Here is a 25713-nt window from a genome sequence, read left to right on the forward strand (position 1 = left end):
AGGTGGTTATGTCACGGGTAAAGCGATATCCTTCCAGAAGGGTACCTATACCATTAAGATGGATTTGCGTGTTATGAGACGGTGAAACCTGTCTCCAGCATGACGTCCGCAGATTCCAATGTCGCGGCAAATGAATCGACAATCGACATACGTAAAATCGGCCCCTCTCCTTGTCCGAGAGGATTAATAACCCCATCCCTGAGAGTGCACGCGATATCCAATTGCGTCGAGCGGAAGGTAAGGGACTGCCTGCCGCTCTTCGATGCAGAAATACGATGAAATCGATGCTGTCGGCGCGTCGGGTTCGATCCTACGCCACTTTATGGGTAGTACCCCGAGCGCAATGGATAACTCCATTCTCTATTTATCGAGTCATTTTCGAGCGAAGCTTGGAGTACCTTCAAAGGGTGGTAGACGTTGCTAGATTGTTGATCTGCTGCGCTCCTTTTAGGTGGTAGGAGTGTTTGCGACTGTAGAAGGCAAGGTAAACTTTAATAATACGTATTGTAGTGCAGCACGGATTATTGCCTACGGAACGTAGAGACATTAGCGTGCAGCAATTGAGGATTATGTCTTGAAACTTTACTGCAGTCCTGCAAATTATTGGCCGGATATTTTCGAAATTACTTTGTAGCGCGTATGAAGCCAAATGTCCGCAGTCATAAACCTGCAGTAAACGCTGGCCCGCTAACAATCCAATTAAATAGGTTAGGGCATCATGTGGATGGCCACCGTATGGGACTCACACCTGGGGAAAATAATCAAAAGTCCCCTATGAATTTTGGGAAATATTTTTCCACCTCTTCGCGTAGAAGATACGAAGGAAAAGCTTTGTCGCAACCAATAATCTTTAGACTGGCGCATGAAATTGTACCTTTAAGGAATACATGTCCTTAGAAAAGCACTCTGATAGCAACCTGCCAGCAGATTGGCAGCAGATCCGCAGCAGTTCTGCTGTCCGTCTGACACATCCAACAGCGCCATCTGAAGGCCACAATTGCCAAACAATTTCCTACGCGTGTATTCCTACCCTTACATAACCAGCTAGCGCCAGCAGATTCTGCAGTTTAGTAAATAATTAATTCTACTCATTTCAAAAAGTATTTATTCTTTCTTTAATAATATACAGGATTGGTAATTACAATTGTTACAAAATAATATAAATAGCGCATGTAAATCCGAAGAGGAACTTTCAATATTTACATTTACAAATCCATATACTGTACGTCGTGTAACCAGTGGTACCTATCAGGGGCGATATTAGAAAATTTTATTCAATATTTTCGACTTCTTTTCTGTATAGAATCATCACATTCCCAGTTGTGTTAGCGCTGAAAACAAATATAATATTAGTATAAAATTAAATGTAACGTATGAATAAACAGGATACATGCGATACTTACTTCAGCTTCATGTCCACACAGTAGACACCCTAGGCGATCATGCATGCTCCTGCGGACATTAACATTTATAAGAAAACATGTGTTAAATTATTATATACGAAACAAGACGCTAAACATTCGCACTTCGCGCATAACCCTACTTTTCTGTCTTGCACATATTGTGCATCTCAATTACCGCCACGTAGATAATTGAAAATTATTCCGTTCCATAATTACGCTTTCTGGATACTTCGAGGTGATATGTCTGGATATTGATGTTTGAAATTACTTGGAATATTCTTCGGTTTTGCCAGCACTGACTGCCACTACCTGTGACTGCCACCTCAGACCAGGGATCGGCGGGCTTAAGCTACGCTGGATGGAGGGGGAAACACCTACAGGAGCGGTGGTAATGTGTGCATGAACTGCGCCTGCGTCAGTCACGCACACATTACCACCACTCCTGTAGGTGTTTCCCCCTCCATCCAGCGTAGCTTAAGCCCGCCGATCCCTGCCTCAGACCTCGAAAATGAACGCAAACTGGACGTAGAGTCATCGCTTTTAACCTGAGCGACCCATGGGTCTATTCAGAACCAGACACCGCCGCCACTGCGATTGTCGGAACTCTCAGCATTGCCAGGATTAAAAAAGTCAATCTAGACCAACTGATCAGAAAATCGTTTTCCTTATCGGTTTGGAACTCCATCTGAGAGGTCGAGAATGGCACATTAACAATTCTGTTGGAATCGATTCGGGCAAATCAATAATCAAATCCTCATAATCTGAATCACGTAGTGATGCCATTAAAGCGATTAGCCAATTTCAATCAGCTTCAGAATAGGTATCGTATTGATTCCACGAGGGAGCCGGGAATTCTTGCCGTTGAAGATACATAGGTACCTGTACCTACATAGTGAATGGGACACATAGGTACGCAGTAAGGAGACACATATGTCTCCCAATACTGAAGAAGTCCACAGGTAGTGAATAAATATTGAATACCTTCGCAGACGATGACAACTAAAGCCCGTCCCTCGTTATTCACGTTTACAGTGTTCCCATTTGGGGCGACCTCGATTCCCCGTTCTACAGTGTATTTCATCAGTATACAACTGTAAATTTAGTATTTTCAGCAAAATGTTCAGTTTAACACGACACATAAATTCAACTGAGGCATACAATTTTTATGCCTCCATAGGGCACTCAAAGAGAACTTGAAAGTCACGAACGCGGGCGGGCCGATCCAAAATGGTGGAGCGGAACGCGTTGCAATGAAATACATCCAGCCTATGCATAAATCAATGTTGAGCACGTTTTCACTATTTACGCGGTTGCCACTCTCTTGGGAATATTTATTCTACCTTCGCCTGTACCGCGTTTTATGAAACCGTTGAATTCGGACACTTTGGTTTTCAATGCCGAGCAAGCAATTCGTAATGCAAACCATTGCTAGGGAGGCTTTAGTTTATCGCAGGTCAGATAATGCTTTGATGGATAACAACTACACCGACAGTGACGTGAGAGGTCCGATAACATACTTTCCATGTCTCGCAATACTTTTCGACTGCGTCGCTATTTGTACGTTCCTTCAAGTGAAATATCCATGTTTTAAATTCAGCCACCCTTAACGCACTTACCTTCTGGTAGAGTCCGTCGAAAAGTTGAAAAGCAGATACTGTGAAGGAACGGTGAATGTAACATTTGCAATGCTTGCTGCACTCCTAGTCTCCAAGTGCTCTTGGAAACCTGAGGAGATTAAGCGCTTGCAAATTAGGGGCGTATCGTTGTTATTCTGTGCTACGTTCTATCAAAATATGGAAGTTTACTACGAAATTAGAAGCGGTTAGTCGCGATATATTTCAGAAATATACGTCACCCAGTATGCACCGCGTGCTAGATGGTCTTATCATAATTCCAGAGTACTTAATTAGTAAGCGATGGTTAAGTTGCAGATAGATTATGAATTTACTGTTCTCTGCGGGACGACTGCGCTAAAGTATTTAACGTCCATCGACTTTGATGTCTGAGTCGATATTTATAGTACTACGTCTAGTTTCCAAGGACATGCATTGAAATAAAATGAGTGAAAACACACATTTAATTAGCTGTACTTTATTTTCCAAAATATTTTTCACAATTAAGGCAGATTGGTTGTATAGATTCCTGCATTGTCGACCGCCGAATAGGTAGGTTTATCTGCTTGCAGCTGATGGTAACATACATTGCGTTGGAAATTCGTCTCTTTATCTTCTCAGGGTAATATATTCTTTAGTGAAGAACATATCGAATAATCTAGCTAGGAATTTTCTCTCGTTTTCATCACTAGCGGCGGTTCATACGAACCCCGCGAAGCCACGAAAGTAAGAAAACTAAATTATATGTCAGAGATACCTGGCTATATACTGCATTGAAGGAATTAAAGTTCGCATTAAGTGAAAGTGGATCTTAATATAATTCGGAATATTCATGCAGAAAATAATTGAGAAGGAAAGAATGGGATATCTATGAGGAACTTTAAAGAGGGAGAGTGATTTGGTGAGGAAAGTTTGAAATCGTGGGGAGATCGACGGATAAAGCGGAGAAACGACGATAGAAACACGATGCTACGTGAAAGTGCTTTATTCCTTTCGGAGATCGTTCATCGCAGACATCGGCGTCGGGAATGCCGCTCTCATTTTGTTGTTTTTTTCCCCATATATGTGTACATATATGTATAAATATACATACACTTGTGTATGTACGTATGTATCCATATCTGTACATATACATATATATATTCATAATATATATATATTCATGTACGTACGTATGTATGCGTATATACATACATATATACTCTAATAAGCGATCCTAATTATTCGAGTAAATTACCGTCTGATATTAAAAAATACGCATGTATATGTACATGTACAATTACAACACACGCCAGGACGGCAGGAATCCTGGTCCAGTGAGACCCTTAATAATGACATCTTTTTAAAACGAAGGTTGAATGTACAGTATACACATTTACACTTATCGTTTCAGCAACAACAATTTTATTGTACGTAGATTGCAAAAAATTAAATAAATAATGACAGTGGTACATCGCGTATTGGACGGAAAGGCCCAAAACACTGCGCAGGGATGTGAGAGGAAATTATAAGTTTTAAATTCGGTCGAGGTGCGATTGCTTCTTCGTCTCTCTCTTGTGTTCTCTGGCTTTCTCTCTCTCTCTTTCTCTCTGTTACTCTCATCCTCGCTCTCTCTATCTCTCTCCCTTTCTCCCTTTCCCTTTCACGCCACTTTTCGCACTCACCTATCATTCTCTCTCTTGCTCTCCAGCTCTACGGAATCATCACTCTATCCCCACTCTCATTCTCTCTCGCATCTTCACACCCAATCCCGCATTTTCTCCCACTCTCTCGCTCCTTCTACGCAGCCACACACTTCATTCTCTCTCGTTCACTCTCTCCCTCTCGTACTCTCGTTCGCTCAAGTAAAAGCGGTCCACGTTGCGAAAAACACAAACGGAGAGAGTCAAGTCTCGAGTATGAGAATATTCACTGAAAAAGGTCGGAAACAGATTTCGTCGGTTTATAAAAAATCTATTTTCTTTTTTCTCGTTTTTTTTTTCTCTTTTGTTCTCGAAGCACGCGTCCAGTAACACCGGGCGCAAAAGCAGTGTCGTTTATCCGTTGCCTCTGTTCACCCGTGAAGGTTATCGTCCGCCAGTTTAAACTCTCCTCCGAGATGCTCCTCGTGTAGCAACAATCGGTATTTCGGTTTTGCTCTCACCTTTTCCTCCCTTCCCGTCTCCCTCTTTATATTACAATAATTAACATCGTCACATACAGACTTATACACTAACGATATGACTACAGCTCCAAACCAGCAGAGCGTTCATCGATGAAGAAGTGAGAATAATTATTTACGCCACTCTCGTCTTCTCTCTCTTCTCCCTGCCCCTTTCTCACCGTTTCATTCTTTCTCCCACTCTCACTCACACTCTCTCTCTCTGTCTCTCTCTCCCTCGTTCTCCCTCTCTTTCGCTCCTGTCCCAACACGCGTTTTATTCCCGGAGGGAAGGTCTCTCTCGTCTTTCTCCCGATTGATAATGCTCGATATGCCAATTTATTTATAAAACGTTACAAAGTTATCCGCGTGGCGTTCGCGATACGCGCCTAGAAATTTCCGCCTTTTCATCATTTATACTCGTCGCCCTTTGCGCCCTTCCCCCTTCTCACAAACCTCGCTCTTCCCCTACCCACCGAGATCTCCGGATCTCTGGAATTCCCCACCTCACTTCCTACTCCCGACAACCCCATCGCCAATCTCCGCGTTATGAACGCCAGTCAACCCCTTTTTTCGAGAAGGGAACGTTCGCGTCGGTCCACTCGATCGCTATCGAGCCATCGACGGGCGCAGCGAGCTTAGTTAGGGATACCAATAAGTATCGATAAGGCGTGGGAAAGATCGCTGGAGTTCTGGCGAACGTCTCGGGAAAGGGGTGCCGAACCCTCTGCATTAAATTCTCGTTATAAGCTCCATGCTCGGGGCTAGCGGCGAGCTTATAACGCATAGTGACGACTTCTTCGAGCCGCTAATAAGAGTGTTGCTCGAGTGAGAGAAACTCTTTCGCCCACTCTCGATCACACGATTCCAAGAAATTGCAGCATACAACGCATAGGCGAAATGAGCTTATAGCGAGAATTCTCTGTAATTCGAACGCTGAGCCACCGTTTCGCTTCGGCAGCAAGCTTTAACCCGTTATCTGGAGAAGACGAGTCAACAGAATTAACTCGTCGCGTGAAGCTCGACAATTGCACTCGCGCTGAAGTAAACGCAACGTTCTCTACATAGGCGGAATCATTTTCGAAGGTGTCTTCGATGAAAGAGCGGGCCAGTTAACGGGTCAATCAAAGTGCCGTTATTGTAAGACAAGCAATCGAAATGGTCCGATCACCCGGAACCCAGAGGTTCACCACAACTCTCCGGCGTAGATGGCGCGCGCGATCGAGTGGGCCGCTAGCGTCGCCGCGCTATATTTTTACCCGAGGAATTTACCGAAGGTTTGAAAGATAGAATGTACGCCAATGGGAAAACGCATTTAGGGGATCTCGTTGGCAGGCGCGATACGGCTAGTATACATTGTGTACGTAACAAAATATCTCTCCTCCTTCCCCCTCGATCCGTTCCCCCGTTTCCCTCCCTCCGCAGTCCCCCAATTCCCCGTAGCGTGTTCGCGTGTGCGCGCGAACTGCCGACTCGATTGTACGAAGGCATCGTGTAGGGAACTATTCGGATATAATAATATAGTTACGCGTACGCTTAATATTCGTAGTTTAATGACGCTTTTCCCTTTTCACTTTCTGGCTCTATCTCTGTCCCTCTCCTTATCATTCAACGACCGATGTATTCCCGAGTGACGTTTAATTACGCCAGCTGACACGGGCGCAGCACTCGCTCGCAATTCCCCCTCGTTCTCCTCCCGTCACTCTCCGATTCCCCTCCAATCGCTCCTTCTATTTCCTTTTTCCTTCACTCTTTCTCTCTTTTTTTTTGGTTAGATTTTCGTTTAAAGACTAGGTTTTTGCGGGGATTCCGGCACAAACAAGGAATGTCGTAGTACATTATATCAACATTTAATAAAATATCTGAAACATTAACAAATAGACTATATGAGTACTACATGACTGCCCTTAATAATGTTTTACAGCTAATCGATAAGTAGTAATCATTCTCCTCTGTCCCTCGTCTTCCCTCTCGACTGATACAAGCGGATAGTAAATGTCTGCGCTTACCCGTCGAGCCTCCCGCGCTCCGTCGAGCATCTACAGTAATCTCTACTCGAGGATGATGAATAACGCGTGGTTCCCCGTTTCCCGGTCTCACCCTGAACCTCCCTTCCGTTTGAGCAACATCTAACAACGATTTACGTCCGTGCGTCGCGCGTTCTTATCGGCACCACGCGTCCCATTCCGCTTCTCTTTGTCGCGCACACCCTCCCTCCCCTCCGTTTCCTGCCCAACGTCTTCCCATGGCGATAAGAATCCAAATTGTAGTGCGTGTTGTTTCTCTTTTGACTTTTTTCTTTTTTACTTTCAACGACAAGCGGGCTCCCATTCATTAAGCATGTTAGAAACTCGTGTAACTCGCGCAACGACGACGGGCTGGCGCGTGGTCGCCATTACGAAGGGCGCAATGCTCGCGTCGCGGCCGTGTGGAATTTACGGAAAAGCAAAATTGGTGCGAGATCGATGGTGAACCGCGAGAAATTATTTAGCAAACAACGTCCCAGGCTGGGGAGTGTCGGATAGAAACTGAAAAGTGCCGCGAAATGGGCAAAAGTTTATTTAAACAAAAATTTCGAATAATTAAAAAAATCACTTATCATGCGTGGAATAAAGGTAATTTTTAAAAATTTTATTTAAATAAAATTTTTACCCATTTTTGGTGTGGAGGTGCGATTCCGCCTCAAAGTCTTACGCGAGACTTTAACCTCGTAAGACAATTATTTCACAAACTTTACCGTTATCTCTCATCAACTCGCGTGTCATGTGAGAGTTTTGTCTCGCGTGCTGTTGGTGAGTTGAATGCCTCTTGTTGCTGAGATTGTCGCCCCACGATAAAAAGTCTCACGTGAAGTCTCACCGTGGAATCGCACCTTAACGGTTGCGTTGCGTGTATAGTACACCCAGTGATCTCGACGTAACAGAATCGATCCAGCGCGATGTTTCGCGGCCTCGTGATCGCGCTCAAGCGACCAGCCGCGGGGAAACAAGTTTTCATCTCTTCACCTATGTACTCCGTAATCGCTATGTATGTATGTATGCATGTATGTATATATATATATATATAATTTTTCTTTAATATTCAAAATGTTATATCTCGTTTAGAGAAGGCGACGCGTGCCGCCCGATTTATTTACTTTGTTCTTTAATCCCTACAAATGCATCGTCTTCTTCTTCCTCTCTTTTTTTTTTCATTTTGCCCTTTTATATCTCTTCCGGCGTCATGGACATACAACGTAAATAGCCTAGATCGTCATACAAATAAGTTGATCGATATTTAATCGTTGCCCTGAGTGCCTTGGTACCCGGCTTGCGAACGGAACTCGATTTCCGTGCCTCGATATTATGTATAACGCTCGACCCTCCATCTTTCCCCAGCCCCGTCGTTAGAAACGCCCGTTTACTTTATGCAAACGCGCTTCAACTCCGTCTATCCCATCTCCTTCCCCTCGCACTCCCTGATCGCGTCGTTCCTTTCTTTTTACGCGCTTTCCCTTCACTTTAGAAGCAGCTAAAGGAAAATTTGAAGCGTCGCGACGCGACGGCCGACCGTCGCTCTCGCCCGATCTCGCGCTCTCTTCTGTATATTAACGAGTAGTCATCGAGGTTACGTTGAACGCGAAGGATCGCATAGCGACTGCCGAACCGAGGAGGCCTCGCGTCACGTTTCTCTTTCCATTTCCGACCGCCAGGCGGCGCGCGTGTTCCGCTGGTCAAGGACGAACGCGGCGATGAAACGAGGGAAAGCTTCAGCGAACGGTACAAAGAGGAAGCGGTACAAAGAAGTGTATATATATATCGTTGATCGACGTTTCTGCGTGAATGAACGCGCGATGCTTCGGCTCGACGGTCGCCACGCGTTCTTTCTTTCTTCCGGGGAAAGAATCGCAAGTGGTGGGGGGAAATGTGGCGGTTCGAATCGGCGCGAAAGTACTAAGTGAAATTTGGCAAAGTTTTGATGCACGTTCTCGATTCTTATCTTTTCCTTGTGTTCACAAGGAGCTTCGGCGCTCGGAAGCGCGAGGGCGCGCGAGTATCGGCGATCGACCGCGCAGCGTTGATATATCGGTGTATGTATTTTGATCCTTTCTCGCGGTCGCAACGGCGACACTTTTACAAAATCGCTTGAATATATAGAAATACGTGGCTTTACAAAACACTCATTGTCGCCGAGGGACGAAAAAAAGACGCGGTGCTTGCTGTCGCTTGTTTCGGCGATTCGCGTTAGAAAAATTAGCCATTCTTTCATTTCTCTTGCTCGATTAACGATACGGTTACGTTTATAGAATCACTTTGCACGGGCGAAAAATAGATTATTATGTGTTCTCTTATCTTTTTTTTCTCTTTAATCACTCTATGTCTTTCCATTCACCGTTCCGTGTGCACGTTTGTGTGTGTGTGTGTGTGTGTGTGTGTGTGTGTGTGTGTGTGTGTGTGTATGTGTACCTGTAGGTATTTATATGTACGCGTGTCGTCGTCTGTGTGCGTGTTACCGGCGTACGTGTATGTGTGTGTGTATGTGTTTGTGTGGGTATCCATGCTTTACATAGTATTTACGCGTTTAATCGTGTTTGGTTTTTTATTTTTTATACTCTTTTGTTTCTTATTATCTCGTCCCACTCTGTAAGGCGATCGGCTTAGCTTCTCTTAGTGCTTATTAAACGTAATATTTTTTTGTTTGAATGCGGGCCAGGTGGCTCATAGCGTAACCCGGGGCAACTCGGCAGGATGTTTATCTGAACTAGTACCGTTAAGAGTATAGTTAATTCTTCATTATTATTTTTTTCCCCCTCATTTATACACCCTTCCTACAACTCCTCCTCCTTCCACTCGCTCTCATTAAATATATCCTGTAGTAATTATTATTTTTTCCTCTTTTGTTAAAATGCGTACAAACGGAGATGCGGAATCATAATATGTATAACGTACCGAGGGAGATGTGGCGTTCATTACTTACCGATTATTATTATTATTATTAGTATTGTTTATTATTACTCATTAGTTAATTACACGTTAGTTATTACTATTATTAGCATTATTATTATTTTATATTATTACTAACGTTATTATTATTATTATTTCCCATTATTTATTATTTATTATTATTATTATTAAATCATGGTTTCGCCATTGCTGAATCCCCGTCTCTACGGGCATAGTGTTTACTCAGCGCTCGTCTAACATTTTACGCTTTTTATTAATCCTCGTTATTAAATATTACTACTATTATTATTATTTAGTTTTATTCCTCCTTGCGTCAGAAAAATTGTCGAGAGTGATTATGCAAAGCCAATACGATAATTACTTCATCATCATCGTCATCCTCTTCTATTCTTTTTTTTTTTCGACTTTAAGTTACGTTTAGTTGAAGCTTCACACAGCCAAAAAATGAAAAGCACTTAAAACAGTGCTCGACACTATATAAATGAGTTTCTCGATTAATTAATTAATTAATAAAACGGATCCCGACCGACTAGAGTGGCAGAGATGCCCGCCACCGCGTGCAGCCCTCGCTCGCGAATATCTGTTTCCGTTTCTGTCTCCTTTCCCGCCTCTCGTTTACGCCTGCCAGACAGCTTGATCGAAAAATTCATCCGTGTACATGTTCGCCTGTACGATAATCTCCGTGTACCTAAGTATGCCTCGTGTGTGTTGTGTCTGTATAGTAACATTGCTATTTACTTTCTACCCTCCCGTAATAAACGATCTTATTCCTCCTGATACCCTTACTGTTCCCTCCACAGAAACTCGCGCTTAAATGTACAGACAAGTACCTACACCCTTATTCTCCTCCCTCGTTTACGCGCGCACTATATTACACCTAATAATCAATTCGGTTGAAATCAATGGGAATCCCAATGACGACGAACTGCGACTCTTCATTAAATTACGATTAATAATTCAGCGATCGCGCCGCAATACCTAAGTGTATATCACCTGAATTCCGCCCGATCTACTTTCATCTTTCCCCCTTAACTACAGCGCCCCAATTTGCAATTCCGCGGGGCGCTCACTCGGCCACCTCCTGCCGCGCTCCTTCCTCCTCTCCCGCGCGATCAGATTTCAAATCTCTGAGGCGCTTCTGAATTTTATCAGATAGCTTCTTCGCGGAGAACCGAGCTCCGTTTTCGAATTTGGAAAGCAAAGCTTGCAGGCCGACTTGGAGGGACTCCAGGAGAGGGAGGAATAATTAATAACGTCACAGCAGGCGATGCTCGACGAGGGCGCCCAGCACTGAACGATGCTCTCCTACGCTTCGTTTCTTTCGAGCTACGCTCTAGCCAGCCTGCGTGATCACGAGATTTAAGCCTAGCCCCCCGTTGCTCCACGAAGGAGGAATCGACGGCGGGCCCTGGTTCTGCTCCCTAATTTATCGTTTCTCGCGCGAAGCAGCTTCAAGAGTAACAACTTGAGGATCGTTCTCTACAGCGACAGCGGAAATATGAGTACTCTAGCTTCGTAGCGGATTCTATCTTCATCTCATCCTCCTCCTCCCTCTAATTTAATCTCTATTTAATTACTTTGGAATGCATGCTCGACCCTTTCGTTTCGATCGTCCCATTCGCTCCTCTCACGCTTCCTTCCCCTTTCTTCCTCACAACTCACCATCACCCTCTCTCTCTCTCTCTCTCAATCTCTCCTTCTGACATCCATTTCCTTCATTTCACGAAGGGAGGGGGGGGGGGGGCACCTGGACGAGCGGCAATCAGCGATCGACGTTCGATCGATGTTGGCAGAGCGACAAGTTCGACAGGTTCGATATCTTTCCGCGAGCACGCAGGATCTAGCGCGAAGGAACGTCTCCTCTCTTATTCTTCCCCTTCGCTTTCCAAAGGTGGGACACGGGGCCGGCGACCACCGCCACTCGTTCACGCTGTCCGCCATCTTGTCATCGCTCTGGCGCGCGAAATGGAACCCCTTCTCGCGGTTGAAGGTTAACTGCGAACGGGCGCGTTGATTCGAAGAAATATCCTCCGAATTCCATTCGTTCGCTGGGACATTCCCTTGTCGTTGGAGATCGATCCTCGCCTTCTCGAGCCTCCTTATCGCGGACTCGCGGAGAGAGAATTCGTAAATACGTTGAGAATTGAATGAACGACCGTAGAAAGATGTTTGGGTGGGGAGGATCTCGGACGACAAGGGCCGGACCGAGGCGAAGCCACTACCCCATTTCGTTCACCCTCGAACGTCTGCCGATGGAAATCGAACGGAATAACGACGCATTTTCGAACGCGCGGCTTTTCTTCTGCTTCACTACGTCTTTTCTTGTGTGTGTGCATATGTATGTGTACGCACATGTCTGTTGTATGCGATATACAAAAAACCACCCTCTTCCGCGTATCGATCTAGAAAGAAATTGGGATCTCGTTACGGTTACTCGATAATTCCGTGTAGGTGGCGACACCGTACCCGCTACCTATCTACTTAACTATGCTCTATTATTTTTCGCATTCAATACCTCTAATAGCTACGACCGTCTAACAGAGTAGTTCCCCCGTTCTCGTTTACCTAAGTACTTTTGTTCACCGTGTAGCGTCGCTCTGTCCATCTCGCTTCAGCTCGGTTTAGTAACAGTAGTAGTCGTAGGTTGTATTTAGTATCAGTATTCGTAATAATAGTAGTAGTAATAGCGGTAGTAGTAACAGTAGTAGTAGCCGTAGCGATAGTAGTAGTAGTAGTAGTGGTAGTAGTAGTAGTAGTAGTAGTAGTAGTAGTAGTAGTGGTAGTAGTAGTGGTAGTAGTAGTAGTAATAGTAATAGTAGTAGTAGTAGTAATAGTAGTAGTAGTAGTAGTAGTAGTAGTAGTAGGAGTAGGAGTAGTAGTAGTAGTAGTAGTAGTATCAGCAGCAGCAGCAATAGTAGTAGTAGTAGACGAGTAGATAATAATAACAACGAAAGTAATGATCACGCACTACTATCGGTAGTGGTAATAATATACAATAGTAGTAGTAGAATAATATAGTAGTAGTAGTGATGGTGGTGGTAGAAGTTTCCCGTCGTTTTCCTGTCTTTCAGTGTGTCTATGTGTGGAGGTGTATGGGTGTGTCGCAAATTACTCGTGACGGTAGAAGTGTGATTTGCAGTAGTGATAGTAGTTCAGCGGTAGCGGTAGATAGTAGTATAGTAATAGTAGTAGTAGCAGTAGTAGTAGTAGTAGCAGTAGCAGTAGCAGTAGCAGTATTAGTGGTTACAGTAATAGTAGTGGTAGTAGTAGTAGTAGTTGGTAGTAATAGTAGTAGGTTTTAGTTAATAGACTTGTTCTTTTCTTTAACAGTAGTACTAACGTTTTTAATAGTAATAAATTTATCCTCTGCGGGAATTGTCTCGCGTTTCTTTCTGCCTTTCCTCGACCTCCTTGGAATTAGCTAGGCTGGTAAGTTTGATGCGCTTGGTAGAATTTCTTTATCCCCTTTCACTAACTAAAATAGCGAGGCGAAAAGTTCAAGTACTCGTAATAAAGGCGCGTAACATAAATCCTCTGTATAATTATTGTTTCGTTACCTGTCTCGCTCTCCCTTGCACCGCACTCGCGCAAACCTTTCATCCCCTTTCTTCCGCGCATACACCCACTCGCCCGTTTACTCCCACCACTCACTCCTCGCCCTGATCTCCTCTCATAAATACACACGCGCAATTACTCTGCCCACCCTCACGCGCACTCTGCACGCTCGCTCTCGTCCTTTCGTACTCCCGTCCTCTCTGCCACTTGCCGCGCGATATTCGAAGCCTGGCTTCGTCATCTCTCTCTTATCATATTTGCCATTGCTCGTTTCGTCTAATAAAAGGGTAGATGAGATTATCCCTCGGTAAAACTCGCGTCTAAGACCTAGTAGATTGAATAATGGAATCGCATTTTAAGTATTTTTTTCCTTTTTTGCTCGCTTGGCGTCTTATTAGGTTCTGTTCGTTTTGTTCTGGCTAGATCGCGCGTTACGTAAGATACTTTTATTATATTATATACTTTTTTTTTACTCGTTTTTCCAGTTAACCGCTAATGCTCGTCGATTATTATTTTTCTTTCGCTTCTCATCGTAATATCGTTTTCATATATTTTTTTTCCTCCCTTTCGTTATCTCTTTTAACGTCAGACTTCCTCCTTCATCGTAGTCGGTAATCCGTGGGGATGCGTGCGGGCGGTCGCGTTTCCGATATTCCCTCGAGAGAAACGTCTTTATTATTTTATCCTCCGGTCCTTTAGAATAGAAATCAGCATCGGCCCGCGGCCCGCGGCCTGGCGCGTACAACGGCGGCCGGAAGCTTCCGGCGGAGGGAACGTAACGAGTCGCGGATGACTCGTGAAAAAGAGACGCATCAAATCCAGAACTCTCCTTCCTCCTCGCTTCCAATAATCCAAAACGGCAACTCGTCATCCCAGAATATCCCCGAGTTCTGTTTCCTTCCGTTCCTTTTTTTGCTTTCTACTTTCTTTTTCATTGCTCTCGTCGCTTCTATGCGGGTAAAAATTGGCGCGATTTCGTGGCGACGTTTCAACGCGAACAAGGTGGCGGTAATCGTCGCCCGCTCGCCCGATGACAGCTTCGACGGCGCGTCGAGGCCCCATCGGGCCGTTCGATCGCGAGGAAACGGCCCGTTGTACGACGCTTCGTCCGCGACGGGGCCGATCTATATAATCGGAAAAAGGTGTCCGAGCACGGACGAGGTGTCCTCGAAATAATCGTGGATATATAGTACATATATATCGTTACGCGCGATGTTATGTCTTTCGCGAGTCGAATTTTTACGGAGAATGGTAAAATGGCAGTCTTTGCGATTTCTTTTTTTTTTTTTTTGGTTTGCGATGTGCTTCCTCCAGCGGGAAAGAGGCGAAGCGTCGAGAGGACAGCGAAGGGATAGGAGAAATGCTTGGTTTCCGCGTCGGGGATTCGATTGGCCTGCCAATTCATTTTCCTTCAACTCGAGACACGACGGACCCTTCTACTCAATCACTTCCTCGCGCCACTATCTTTCTCTCCCTCTCCTCCCATGCGCCCCCAGTCTCCTCGTTTCCAGATTCGTCGATCGCGACGTATTCGTAGAAAAAAGGAATGAAAAGAAAATCGAATGAAGAGATAACGGCACTAATTCGCGTACAGTAGTTCGCCAAGCAAGGCAAAGAATCGCGCGCTTCGCCGATCGTTCGACCCTTTCGGCGATTACTTTTTCTCTTAATAACGTTAAAAGTAGTCTGGTGTTTACGTAGGTAGTGCTTTAAAATACTGCTTCGCGTTGCCGCTTGCTCGAGGAGCCCTCGCCCACCACAGCGCTCAACGATACTGTAATTCGTTAAAGTTCAACGCGCGTAAGGCTAACTCTATAACTAGTAAATTCGCTTAGTCTACTGGACGCTTGGCCGAAAGGGTGCAAGTATTCGCTCCGTGTTGGCGCGTCGCGAGATCGTCCGATCGGTACGAAAGAAGCGTGCCCCGCGAGAGGAAGAGAAAAACTGTGCGATCCACACGCGGGATTTGTGAGAACGAAAAGTCCTACCATTCCGTTTCTGAACACAAATCCAACCGTTTTAGCCATTACGCCCCGCTTTTATCGTTCTAACCTTACTGCGCGGATTAGCCTCGCTAAATGGATCTCTGCGCGACACTGCTCTCGCTACTACTCGACTCCGTTCTTTGCGACCGGTCTAGCGCGGACAAGGGGACCGCAGGTCGCGATCAGACGTGAACGCGGTTGCACGCGCCATCGGCAGACACCTTCCCGACCATCGATCGCTTTTTCCTTCATCCTTCGATCATTTGCAACTTGTCGCGCCGCGCGCACCGACCTCCAGCGTCGCGATAGCACACCACGGATCTCTCGCGAAGCTTCGGAGCTCCAAGTTTCGCTCGACCTTGCCCCCTCGATCGTGCACAACGAACCTCCTCCTCGTTGCAAATCTTAGGGAACGTCGGTACACTGGCTTCTTCCTTACCGACGCACCGCTGACTACTCGCTTCCTATCCGCCGCGAACCAGATGGAGCTGCTGTCTATTCGATCCGTACATTGGAAACCAGTAGCACCGGAGTGGCTTAAAATTTGGAACGAGTCTCTCCGTTGCTCCGCAGATCGTGCACGATCGAGGATCGACGCGATTCGGGGCAGACCTGCTTATCGGGCGTGCAGCGACTGCGCCGGGCGCCATGAAACGAATTGCATTCCAATCGCCTGGCGCTCGAACAGATACGGATACCAGTGCCGGCTTACTTCGAACGTTCGCCCCACCAGTGAAAAGATAGAGCAGTCTCTCCGCTGCAAGACACACTTGTTCCCCGTAGCTGTTCCTCTTTGGCTCCGTAGCGCCGACTACGGGGGTCTTCGACGCGAGCACCATCGCCATTTTCCTTCCGTTCCGCTCTGCCTCTCCCCACCCTCTCTCCGTCCTCCGCTCGATCCTGGCTTCGTCCGTTCTCGCGCAGCGTTGTTGCTCCGATAATCATTAGTAGCGAATATCGTTTCAGCGCACCTTCGCCTACGTGTACTCGATTAATTACACCGATAATAATTAATTAGTATTATCTGGTACGATTCCCCTGGTTTCGTCGCCGGCCGGCTTGCGCGCCCTCCCCGGTTTCGTCATCCACGTTCGCCGACTTTGCGCGAACATCGTTTAGGGTTCGGGGAAGCGATTCGACGGCGCTTCTTCGTTATTCTCCTCGTCCTCGTTTCACTTCTCTCTCTCTTTTTTCCCCTCTCGTTCACCGCGAAGCCGCTGGCAATTCAACTCTCCTCCCTTCGTTTTCGTTTATAATCGTTTACTTGTTACTTTTTATTTATTTGTTATCGTTTGTAGTGAACACTGGAGTCGGTGGTGTGTTGGGGGGTGGACGCGCGAGAGGATTCGTCCTGCTCCATCCCCCTTGTTAGCACGTAGGTCCCTACGTGGGGTGCGTGTGTACCGTTGACACATCCGGAAGCGGAGTAACTCGCTTCTCCTCGGGGCTGCCGCCACCTATCACCTCCTTAATCCTTATCCCATACAATTATTGTTACGCGATAAACGTTCCGACGCCGCTTCCCTCGACGTCTCCCTTCTTCTTCGTCTTCCCCGGTTCCCCGTGCACTTCCGTCGACGGCTGCATCGCCTACCGCCACGTTGCTCGCGCATCGCGCACGTTGGAAGATATCACGCGGCGCTCGCGCGGCCAGCCGATCCTTGGTCGTTGGATTCCTCCGCTCCTAGCATCGCCCTCTCGCTCTCGTTGACGTGTAACAATGAGATTGGAAGCACCCCTCGTATTGACAGACTATGGACAGACGGCGCGTGCGCGCGCGCTTGCGCAGGCGCCCACGATCCAACGGCCAGCGCGCACGCGTGCGCGTGCCGCCGCTGGCGCTCGCGGCTAGCGCGACTACGACGACGTGTGAAGGAGGCCTACGTCAGGCACCGTAGGGAGCTGCAGCTGCTCTTCGACAGCCGTCCCAGCACTGACCACCACGCTGCCACCGTCTCCTTCACTGCAATTACAAATCAGAGCTTCAGATTTCGAGAAATAGGTAACAACGGAACAGGCTTTTATGGGAAGGAACTCTTCAGTCCAATACTGAACATAGAGCAGATGCCTAATAGACACATTGCGTAATTTTGAGGAAGACAAATGTTAGGTGGAAAGGATTGAATGGACTTTTCTAAAAGGAGACTATGTTTTCCTTAGAGCAGGATTGTAGTACCCGTTATTCCTGATACCACTATCTCAGCTTCCCATGATCTGGCTCCTGTGGTTGTTTGCAAAAAGAGATTTCATGTGCGCGGGTCACCGACCAATGGAAAACCACAGATATTTACCTAGTAGTCAGACGTCAGTCTCGATGCTCATACAGGCTGGATTAATATTGTTATTATGGCGGGGGTTGCAGTTGGGCTTTTTCGTAATCTCAGGATGAGTGAGCAGAATGCCCTCTTCCAGCTCCATTATATCCGACGACGATTCCGACATCGAGCTCTTCTTCAAATGTTGACCTGCCGAGCACAGAAAAAGCAAAACTTCGTCACGTTCCACCATCGAAGGACCTCCAACAGCTATGGCCCAACTTAAATCGCTGATGCTTGGCTTTCGTATCAATCCTTCCCGCCGCCCAAACCAAAAAACTGTCTTCCCAGCAAACCTGCTCGTCCAAAACTTTTCGCGGGCTATCGATCTCTGGCCTTATCGCGAATTAATTGACAGCCACGGTCGACAGCCCCCGTCGAAGGTCTGCGAATAGCCGCTCGTCAAGGAAGACATGAAAAATCGCAGTCAAGGGTGGCGCGCGTAAGCGGATTAGCGCTGCGGTAAACTACTGTGTCAGCAGGGGCGCAGACACGCGATATCGGTACATACTCGCGCCGAGATTTGTCAGCCAGCCGACAACTTGGGATCGTAACCTCGACCAGCACTTACGACACAAGTCGAGGACTACTGTCACGCGCAATCCTCTTCTTCCTCCTCATCGCATTCGTCGGCGAGAGACTTGTGGGACGTTCAGAGGGATTCATGACTTTACCCTGCGCATGCTCCACTTTCTTGGAAATTTAGAGATCCACATTTTTGGGATGTAGATTGATAAGGGAGCATGGTAGAACCTGCACTACTAGAGCTAATAGAGTTCTCTTTCATTTAGGCTGCTCTACTAATATGTATTACCTTACCCTTGTCGTTACCTACTTTCGATTCGTTGAACTATCTGGATAGCGAAACGTTCTTGCACGTACCGGACTCCCAAGTGTCAGAGATACCACTGTATTTGTTACCTTGCATAATCAAACTTTACCAGGTTGCTATCTCTATACTACTCATATTCGTTCTCTCTAAATGGAAACTACTAAACTACTAAAAAAAAGAAAAAGATTTCCCTCTTTCAAATTCAAGCACCTTTACATTAACCCTAGAACGACACTGTTAACTTCAAATTTGAATATTTCAAAATTCCCGTAACGTTTTCCAAATATTCTTTTGTATTTCTTTTTAAGTATTTTTTAGAGAAGGTATCTACAGTATCTGGCTTTCCTTTATAGTAAGAAAATTCCCTTGGGTGACCCAGGTTCCCACAGTGTCGTTCCAGGGTTACCACTGGCATTCGAATCTATCAAGATTTCCACCACCTAGACGTATATGTACACCCGATCTGCGTTCGATTCGAAAGCAGTTTTCGCCGGAGCACAGTAGTTCCAAAGTGCCTTTTTGTGGACAAAATTCCGTATCTCCGTCAATTCTCAACCGATTTTCTTTTTTTTTTTGCTCGTTTTGTCGGAGATTAAATTTGCTACAATATCAAATACCTGATTTGCGACTAAAAGGTACTTTGATCGCTATTGCCAATTAAACAACATCGGATTGACATCGCAGTGGCAAATAGTGGCAGCTAATTCTCTTCGGAATTTGTTTAATACATTGTTACCCACCTTCGAAATGCAAAATATGTGGTTCGGAAAGATTCGATAAAGTTTTGTTTACTAATAAACAATAACAAAAAACGTAAAAAAATAAATCACAGTTTTGACTTTCTGCAATATTTCTGAACGCTATTAGGTTCTATAATCATACATTAAATTGATATTTCAGACGATTCTGGTAGTAGTAAACTCAGTAGACATTCCAAATTTTCAGCCATTGTAAAGTTGTATTTCAAACATCCTGACGTGTCAACAAATCGCCTGTTATATGTTTCCGCTATTGCCAAGTACCAATTAAAAATTTTACGTAAAAAAAACTACTTAGACAAGCAAAATCTTATCAAATGAGCCGCCAAAGATTGTGCTACTAAAGTTTTCATTCAACTTTGTCAGAAAAAAAGGTAGAAAAAACATGTTTGGCCGCAATTCAGGTATTTGATAGTGTAGCAAATTTAATCCCCGACAAAACGAGCAAAAAAAAATCAAAAATCGGTTGAGAATTGACGGAGATTTGGAATTTTGTCCACAAAAAGGCACTTTGGGACCACTGTGCGGAGGAGCAGCGGACAAACGGTAGACCACTTCGGAAATCCCCAGCGGAAGCGGGCCGATGTGACAGCGGATTACCCGGCGGGGCTCGTACCTAAAGTGCCAGGGAGATACGGGCAGCTGATCACGTGATTGAAGTTCTGCGACTGCATCTCTTCCTGGTCAGTCTCACGGTGATAGAAGTAGTTGAAGTTGGAGACGATGACGGGGACGGGCAGGGCGATCGTCAGGACACCAGCGATCGCGCACAGGGAGCCCACGATCTTCCCCCAGACTCCCACGGGCCTGAAGCACAGCGAAAAGAGGGGAGCGGTTTCATTGGCTGCCGGCCGACGACCGTAGCGTGGAATAGCTTCGTTCCTCGCCTAGAAACTCGGTGCTAGGTGTGGTGTTTCTATCTTGTGTGAGTTTTGCCGTGTCGAGTCGAGTGTGGCGCTACTTATGCGGTATATACTGGAGGCTCCTACAGATACACACGGGCCATTCGCGTGCGTTCAACGCCTAGCAAACTTCCGGCCGGTCGTGGGCACGCTTAAGATGGCGAGTCCTGGGGTCGCACGGCGAACTCTTTCAAACACTGAAGTCCCCGCTGTCCAGCACGTTCCTCTCATCGACCAATTATTTCTACGTCTCTTTGGAAAGTGGCGCTAGAAGGTGCTCCGTAGTACGCTAGTGCATGAGCTTTGGGACAGCGATTTGGATCAAACTTTGTGTATAGATGGCGTGCACTGTGTGGGATAATATGATGAACGCATAGGGCAAAGAATTTCAAATTTCGGGAGAAAATCGAGCTTTGTTCAGACTCTTTTCCACGTCCTGTATATGGGGCTATGCTCAGGGGCGGATTTGTATATGGGTTAAGTAGGTTGCAGCTTAGGGCAGCAAATTTTGGGCGAAAGGAATTGAATAGAGTGTAAACACAGAGGCTGATATGACTTAAAAAATAATTCACTTTTAATTTTAAAATTGTCTACTATCCTTTAAATTAAAATATTTGATATTTTACGAAGGGGGCGGTAGGCGCTTCCCTTGTAGCATTTCTGTTTCGCCCATCGTATCCCTAAGTTGCGAATTAGTTGGCTATTAAAGTGGCAATAATAAATGCTACTAGGGTTGTTAGTGTAGGGACGCTAAATCTCCAAATGCGCCCCTGGTTATGCCTGAGAAGAAAATCGATTTGAAGGGGCGGGTACAGTTGAAAATGACTAAAAATTCAAAAGGAATTGTTTTCGCTAAAAAAACTGGAGCATATCCTGGACACTTTGAGCGGATCAGAATTTTTTGCGGGCACGTCTATGCGCATCAAAAATAAATTCAAACATAAGCCCCTCACGCGTGATGCGATGCAAATGAACTGGGAGAACAGCACTTTCCTGTAAAATCGTGATTTTTTGTCTTCGTGTACCTTTTCCTCGAAAATTCCTGCAGCGATTTTGATAAATATGAGAGTCAAAAAAATATGTACAAAAAATACAAAGGTTCGCTAAAACCAGTACTAAAACTCGCACAGTGTTTGGGCAGGGAAATTTTTTATTAAAATGTAGTCGAACATATCAGAGATATCTGAAAAAAGGAGTTATACACTTGTTTTGCCAACTGTACCGTCCCTCCTTCGATAGCCAGTGATGGAAATACAAATGAAAAATGGATGACCTACAGTTAGAAATAGACAATCCCTTGCAGTGATTATTCTACTTCGTCACTTTTAAGGGGGGAGTCTTGTGTAAAATAGCTGAAAATCGGGGCATTTTTGGGAATTTTTTTTAAAGAAATTATTTTATCTATCTTATTGAAACTATCAGAATATTATAACGTCATATTAAGGTAAATAGAAAACCTTTTTTTATGAAAACGAATGGCAAATAACAGAGTTATAATATTGTTATTATGTGAAACCAAAAATTCAACAAATTTTGCTTGCACAAAAGTAACCTATCCGTAAGTTAAAAGCTGCAAAATTGAACGAATGACGGCCTCTTGAAAAAGAGTTCACATTACCAACGAAATTTTACCATAAATGACCAAAAAAGCTATTTATTTAAATAATATCATTATACAGATAGCTGGTTTCAATGAAACAAATGTGCACAAATACCTATGCGCAAGACCAAGTCGATCGGTTGAATATTTTTTGAGTTTTATTGCCTGACAATTGTGAAACTGTCGTTTTGAGAAAAACGCGTTTAAAATTTCCCAGTTAAACCCGGGTCATCTGCTGCTCCGTAATAAAACCGGCTATAGCCGCTTTAATTTTCCGAATTTTGTTCGGCGGCTTTGGGAGCATATTTTCGCGATGTTCAAATATTGATTTATGCAAAAATAAAATATCGATTTATTCCATCCGCTATACCAGGCTCCCTCCTTAATATCAGACATCGAGACGTGGGAAAAGACAAATCTTCAACCACAATTTTCTCGCAAAACTTCCAATATCTCGCCTTATCCGCCGCATAACTTTTGCGCACTAACTGTATGCAAAATTTGAGACAAACAACTACAACCTCCAATCCGGTACCACACTCCTCCATCTCGGTTACGCTTACCCTGAAATCAGCTACTTGTTTCCAAGCAAACACACCGAAATCATCTCGAACTATCATTCGCCGAACGTTGCAACTTGCTCAGGCCCGTGTGTACTCATAGTGTTCTCGCGTGTCTAATAGAAGCGGACTCTCTAGCTAGACTAGGGGACTAACGTGACTCTCTAAGAAAAAAGGCTGCTCGTTCGTGTGTGCCGATGCACCGTTCCAAACAAGCGCGTGCCATTCCGTTGCTGAGATCCGACTGAGACCTTCTAAAGGTACGACATGCAAAATCCCTCGGATTCTATCGCTCTCCGATTCGCCAAGGGTCGTCGAATAGAGCCGTGCTAGTTCCCCTGAACTGGGCGACCGTTCTTTCTCGAAAAGGCGGACGCAACCGTATCGCAATCGTTTCCCGTCAATTAGAAGCGCGTCGTGTTGCGCCCGATCTCGAAAGTTGCTCGCCTTAATGAGCAATTAAAGGGGCGATAATATCCCAGAGGGGATCGGGAATTGCTGCGACTTTTTCGAGCGTGTCGAGTCGACGCGGAGGGCAGGCAGAGATGATTAGAGCGCGTTTCATCGAGCTGAAAAGCGCGGGGGGATGCACGCTTCGAACGCTGCGGATGCACGCGCTATATGCGGAGAAACTATATATTATTAAGCTTGACAATTAAGTTATGGGGAATTTTGATCTCCTTCAGACATGTGTTGAATAGGAATTTTTTTGAAATTGAACTCAATTTTGAATTTAAGAAAGCTATAGGGTTTTTTTTTTGTAAATTATATTATTTTGGTAAACTTTGAGTATATTATTCCAAAGTTCTAGAGATGAAATCCCCCCATGTGTGTCAACCGCGGAAAAAAAACAGGATGGGTTCATCGGGATTCGAACTCGCGACGTTCGGTAGTTCCGGCTCGCCAGTCCGCGCCTTAGCCAACTGCGCCAAACTTCACACCTCCTCTATTATGGTGTATGAAAGCCCCTATCTGCACTTTCACTTGACTATCCTTATTAGGTTCTCTCTCGTTTCCTAGAAAAATTGATTGTTTGAAAAAATGCTAGCAGACATGCTTGGTCACAAAGCCGATGTTCAGATTCATAGAATTCTGCAACTTAATTGTCAAACTGTGTATGATTCAATGGGTTGCTCATTGTTGCCCGTCGAACGAACATTATTCTCCTCCGAGTTCGTTTGCTTGAAAAAGGCCTCCCTTCTCCGCTCCCTCTCTCTCTCTCTCCCTGTTCCCCGATGAAAATGTGCGACGAAACGCCGATTAACCGTCTGAATTGCAGGTTGGTGAAAAGCTCGTCTCTCTCAGTCGCTGTATGCCGGATTAAAAAACGCAGCGGCGATTGTTTTAGGCAAATTGAAAGCTGCAAAGTGACGCGTTCGCCGGGGGGGGGTGGGGGGTGAGTCTAATTGAATAACTGTTGCCATACACGCGAACAATACCACTCGAGATCAAAGGTGGCAACGAAGAATTCCTCTCTCCCGTAACTCGCTCATTCGCGTCCGTTGAATGAGACTGTTGCAAATGGGCTTTAACGTTGCCTTTTTTGTCTTCCTTCCGTGCGGGGAATAAAGAGAAAAATCGACGCTCCTCGCCGTTGCTTCGTAAATAAGCGAAGATGAATTCTTCGTTCTCGCCACACGTTCGCAAAGAGTGCCGTGCTAGTCGATCTCGTCGCGCTCGTTGCGAAAATGTCCCGGCTAATGCGCGAGAGTGATCCTGGCTTGCGGGTCGAGTGTGAACTATTCGGTGAGTCGATGTATTGAGAATTAGTTGCAAAGGGGAGATCATTCCTGCAGGTGTCACTGTACTATGGGCCTTTGTGATCCATGACTGATGGTGGTAGCAGTGATGACAGCGTTGTGAGCAAAAGTACAGTGGCCTTCGAATGAGTAAGATTTTCAACAGACCGTTCGGGAAGCGGGTGTTAGTGGGAGAGAGAAAATTGAATCTGGAGCTGACTGGGTGAATCGTTTGATCGCGAAGAAACGCATGCATGTATGCAATAGATGCGGAAGTTTGAGGAATGGGACGTTGGGGATCTGTTGGGATTTTGTAGAAATTAACGGAAAGATGAACTCTGACCAGAAGAATCCTTAAACGTAGGATCCTCTGTTATTTATTTTTCCGAGATTGGTATTATAGAATTCGTGAAGGCTAAAGGGGTGCGAGATTTAACGCGCGCAAACTGCTGCGCCCTCTTCCTCCATTGATAGAACTTCCCCAAACCACCAGAATTCAAGTTTGAACCAAAATATCCTGCACACACGATCCACGACTGACCTACATTCTCCCTCGACTACCAGAACATCCCACAAAATACCGAAACCCGTGTTTGAACGTACCTAAGTCGAAACCCGAAAATCTTCTCGGTCACAAGAACTCCAAAGCAAGAAGCTACGGAAATCCCAAAAGTCAGCCGAACCCCATGCAACAACCACAAGAGTCGAGCATCGATCGGCAACTACGTGGAGAATGGAAATTCACAGAAATTTAGTTGCCTCGGTTAAGAAGTTTTCATAGTGTGACGGCTGATAGAAACTTAATTTTTGGGGAATTAAAAAAAGGATCAAGTATTGCACGTATCATTTTGCAACTTTGTAGCTTTATTCTATCACCTTTCGAGACTATAAAAAAAAATTGCAAGTAAAAATATCCATTTATACCGAAATAAGAAAAATATCCTTCCGGATGCCAGACTTGATTGCCAAAAACCCACAAGTCAGATTCACTTCAAATATAATCAGGCATACTCAGTATACGTTAGTTTATCCTTCGAACAAGAATTTTGCAAGAATTTGCAAAACTGAATTACTACGGTCAACAAAACCATATTTGTTTTGCTCAAATCGATACAATTTTTTTAAGACGTTACTATTTATTTGTTTCTAAATATTTTTTCATTATGCTGGTTCAAACGATAGCCACACATCTACAGATAATAAATCTTTTTGAATTTTATGTTTGAGATAATTACAATTGCTGATATCAGGTCTGCCATATGAAAGCATATATCTCAAGGCAATTCTCTTCGCGATGCTCCTATTTCGCCCTAAATGGATACTTTTTCCTACAATTTTTTTAACAATCTTATAAGGTAATAGAATAAC

The 25713-nt window shown here is 45.1% G+C and overlaps 1 protein-coding gene across 10 annotated transcripts in view; it reads right to left on the reverse strand.

Annotated features, from left to right (window-relative positions):
* Positions 1-3985: 3985 nt before the first annotated feature.
* Positions 3986-25713, reverse strand: part of Shaker (potassium voltage-gated channel protein Shaker) — a 342093-nt gene continuing 320365 nt past the window's right edge. For all 10 annotated transcript variants that reach the window (XM_076824806.1, XM_076824796.1, XM_076824823.1 and 7 more), the window contains 3 exons: positions 20161-20351; positions 17931-18104; positions 3986-17602 (listed from right to left, as the gene is read on the reverse strand). In XM_076824806.1, the coding sequence (XP_076680921.1) occupies positions 17938-18104; positions 20161-20351 (358 nt within the window). In that variant the 3' untranslated portion in view covers positions 3986-17602; positions 17931-17937. The remainder of the gene's footprint in view (positions 17603-17930; positions 18105-20160; positions 20352-25713) is intronic.

Source organism: Andrena cerasifolii, chromosome 1 (assembly GCF_050908995.1).
Source record: "Andrena cerasifolii isolate SP2316 chromosome 1, iyAndCera1_principal, whole genome shotgun sequence".
Taxonomy (NCBI): Eukaryota; Metazoa; Arthropoda; class Insecta; order Hymenoptera; family Andrenidae; genus Andrena; species Andrena cerasifolii.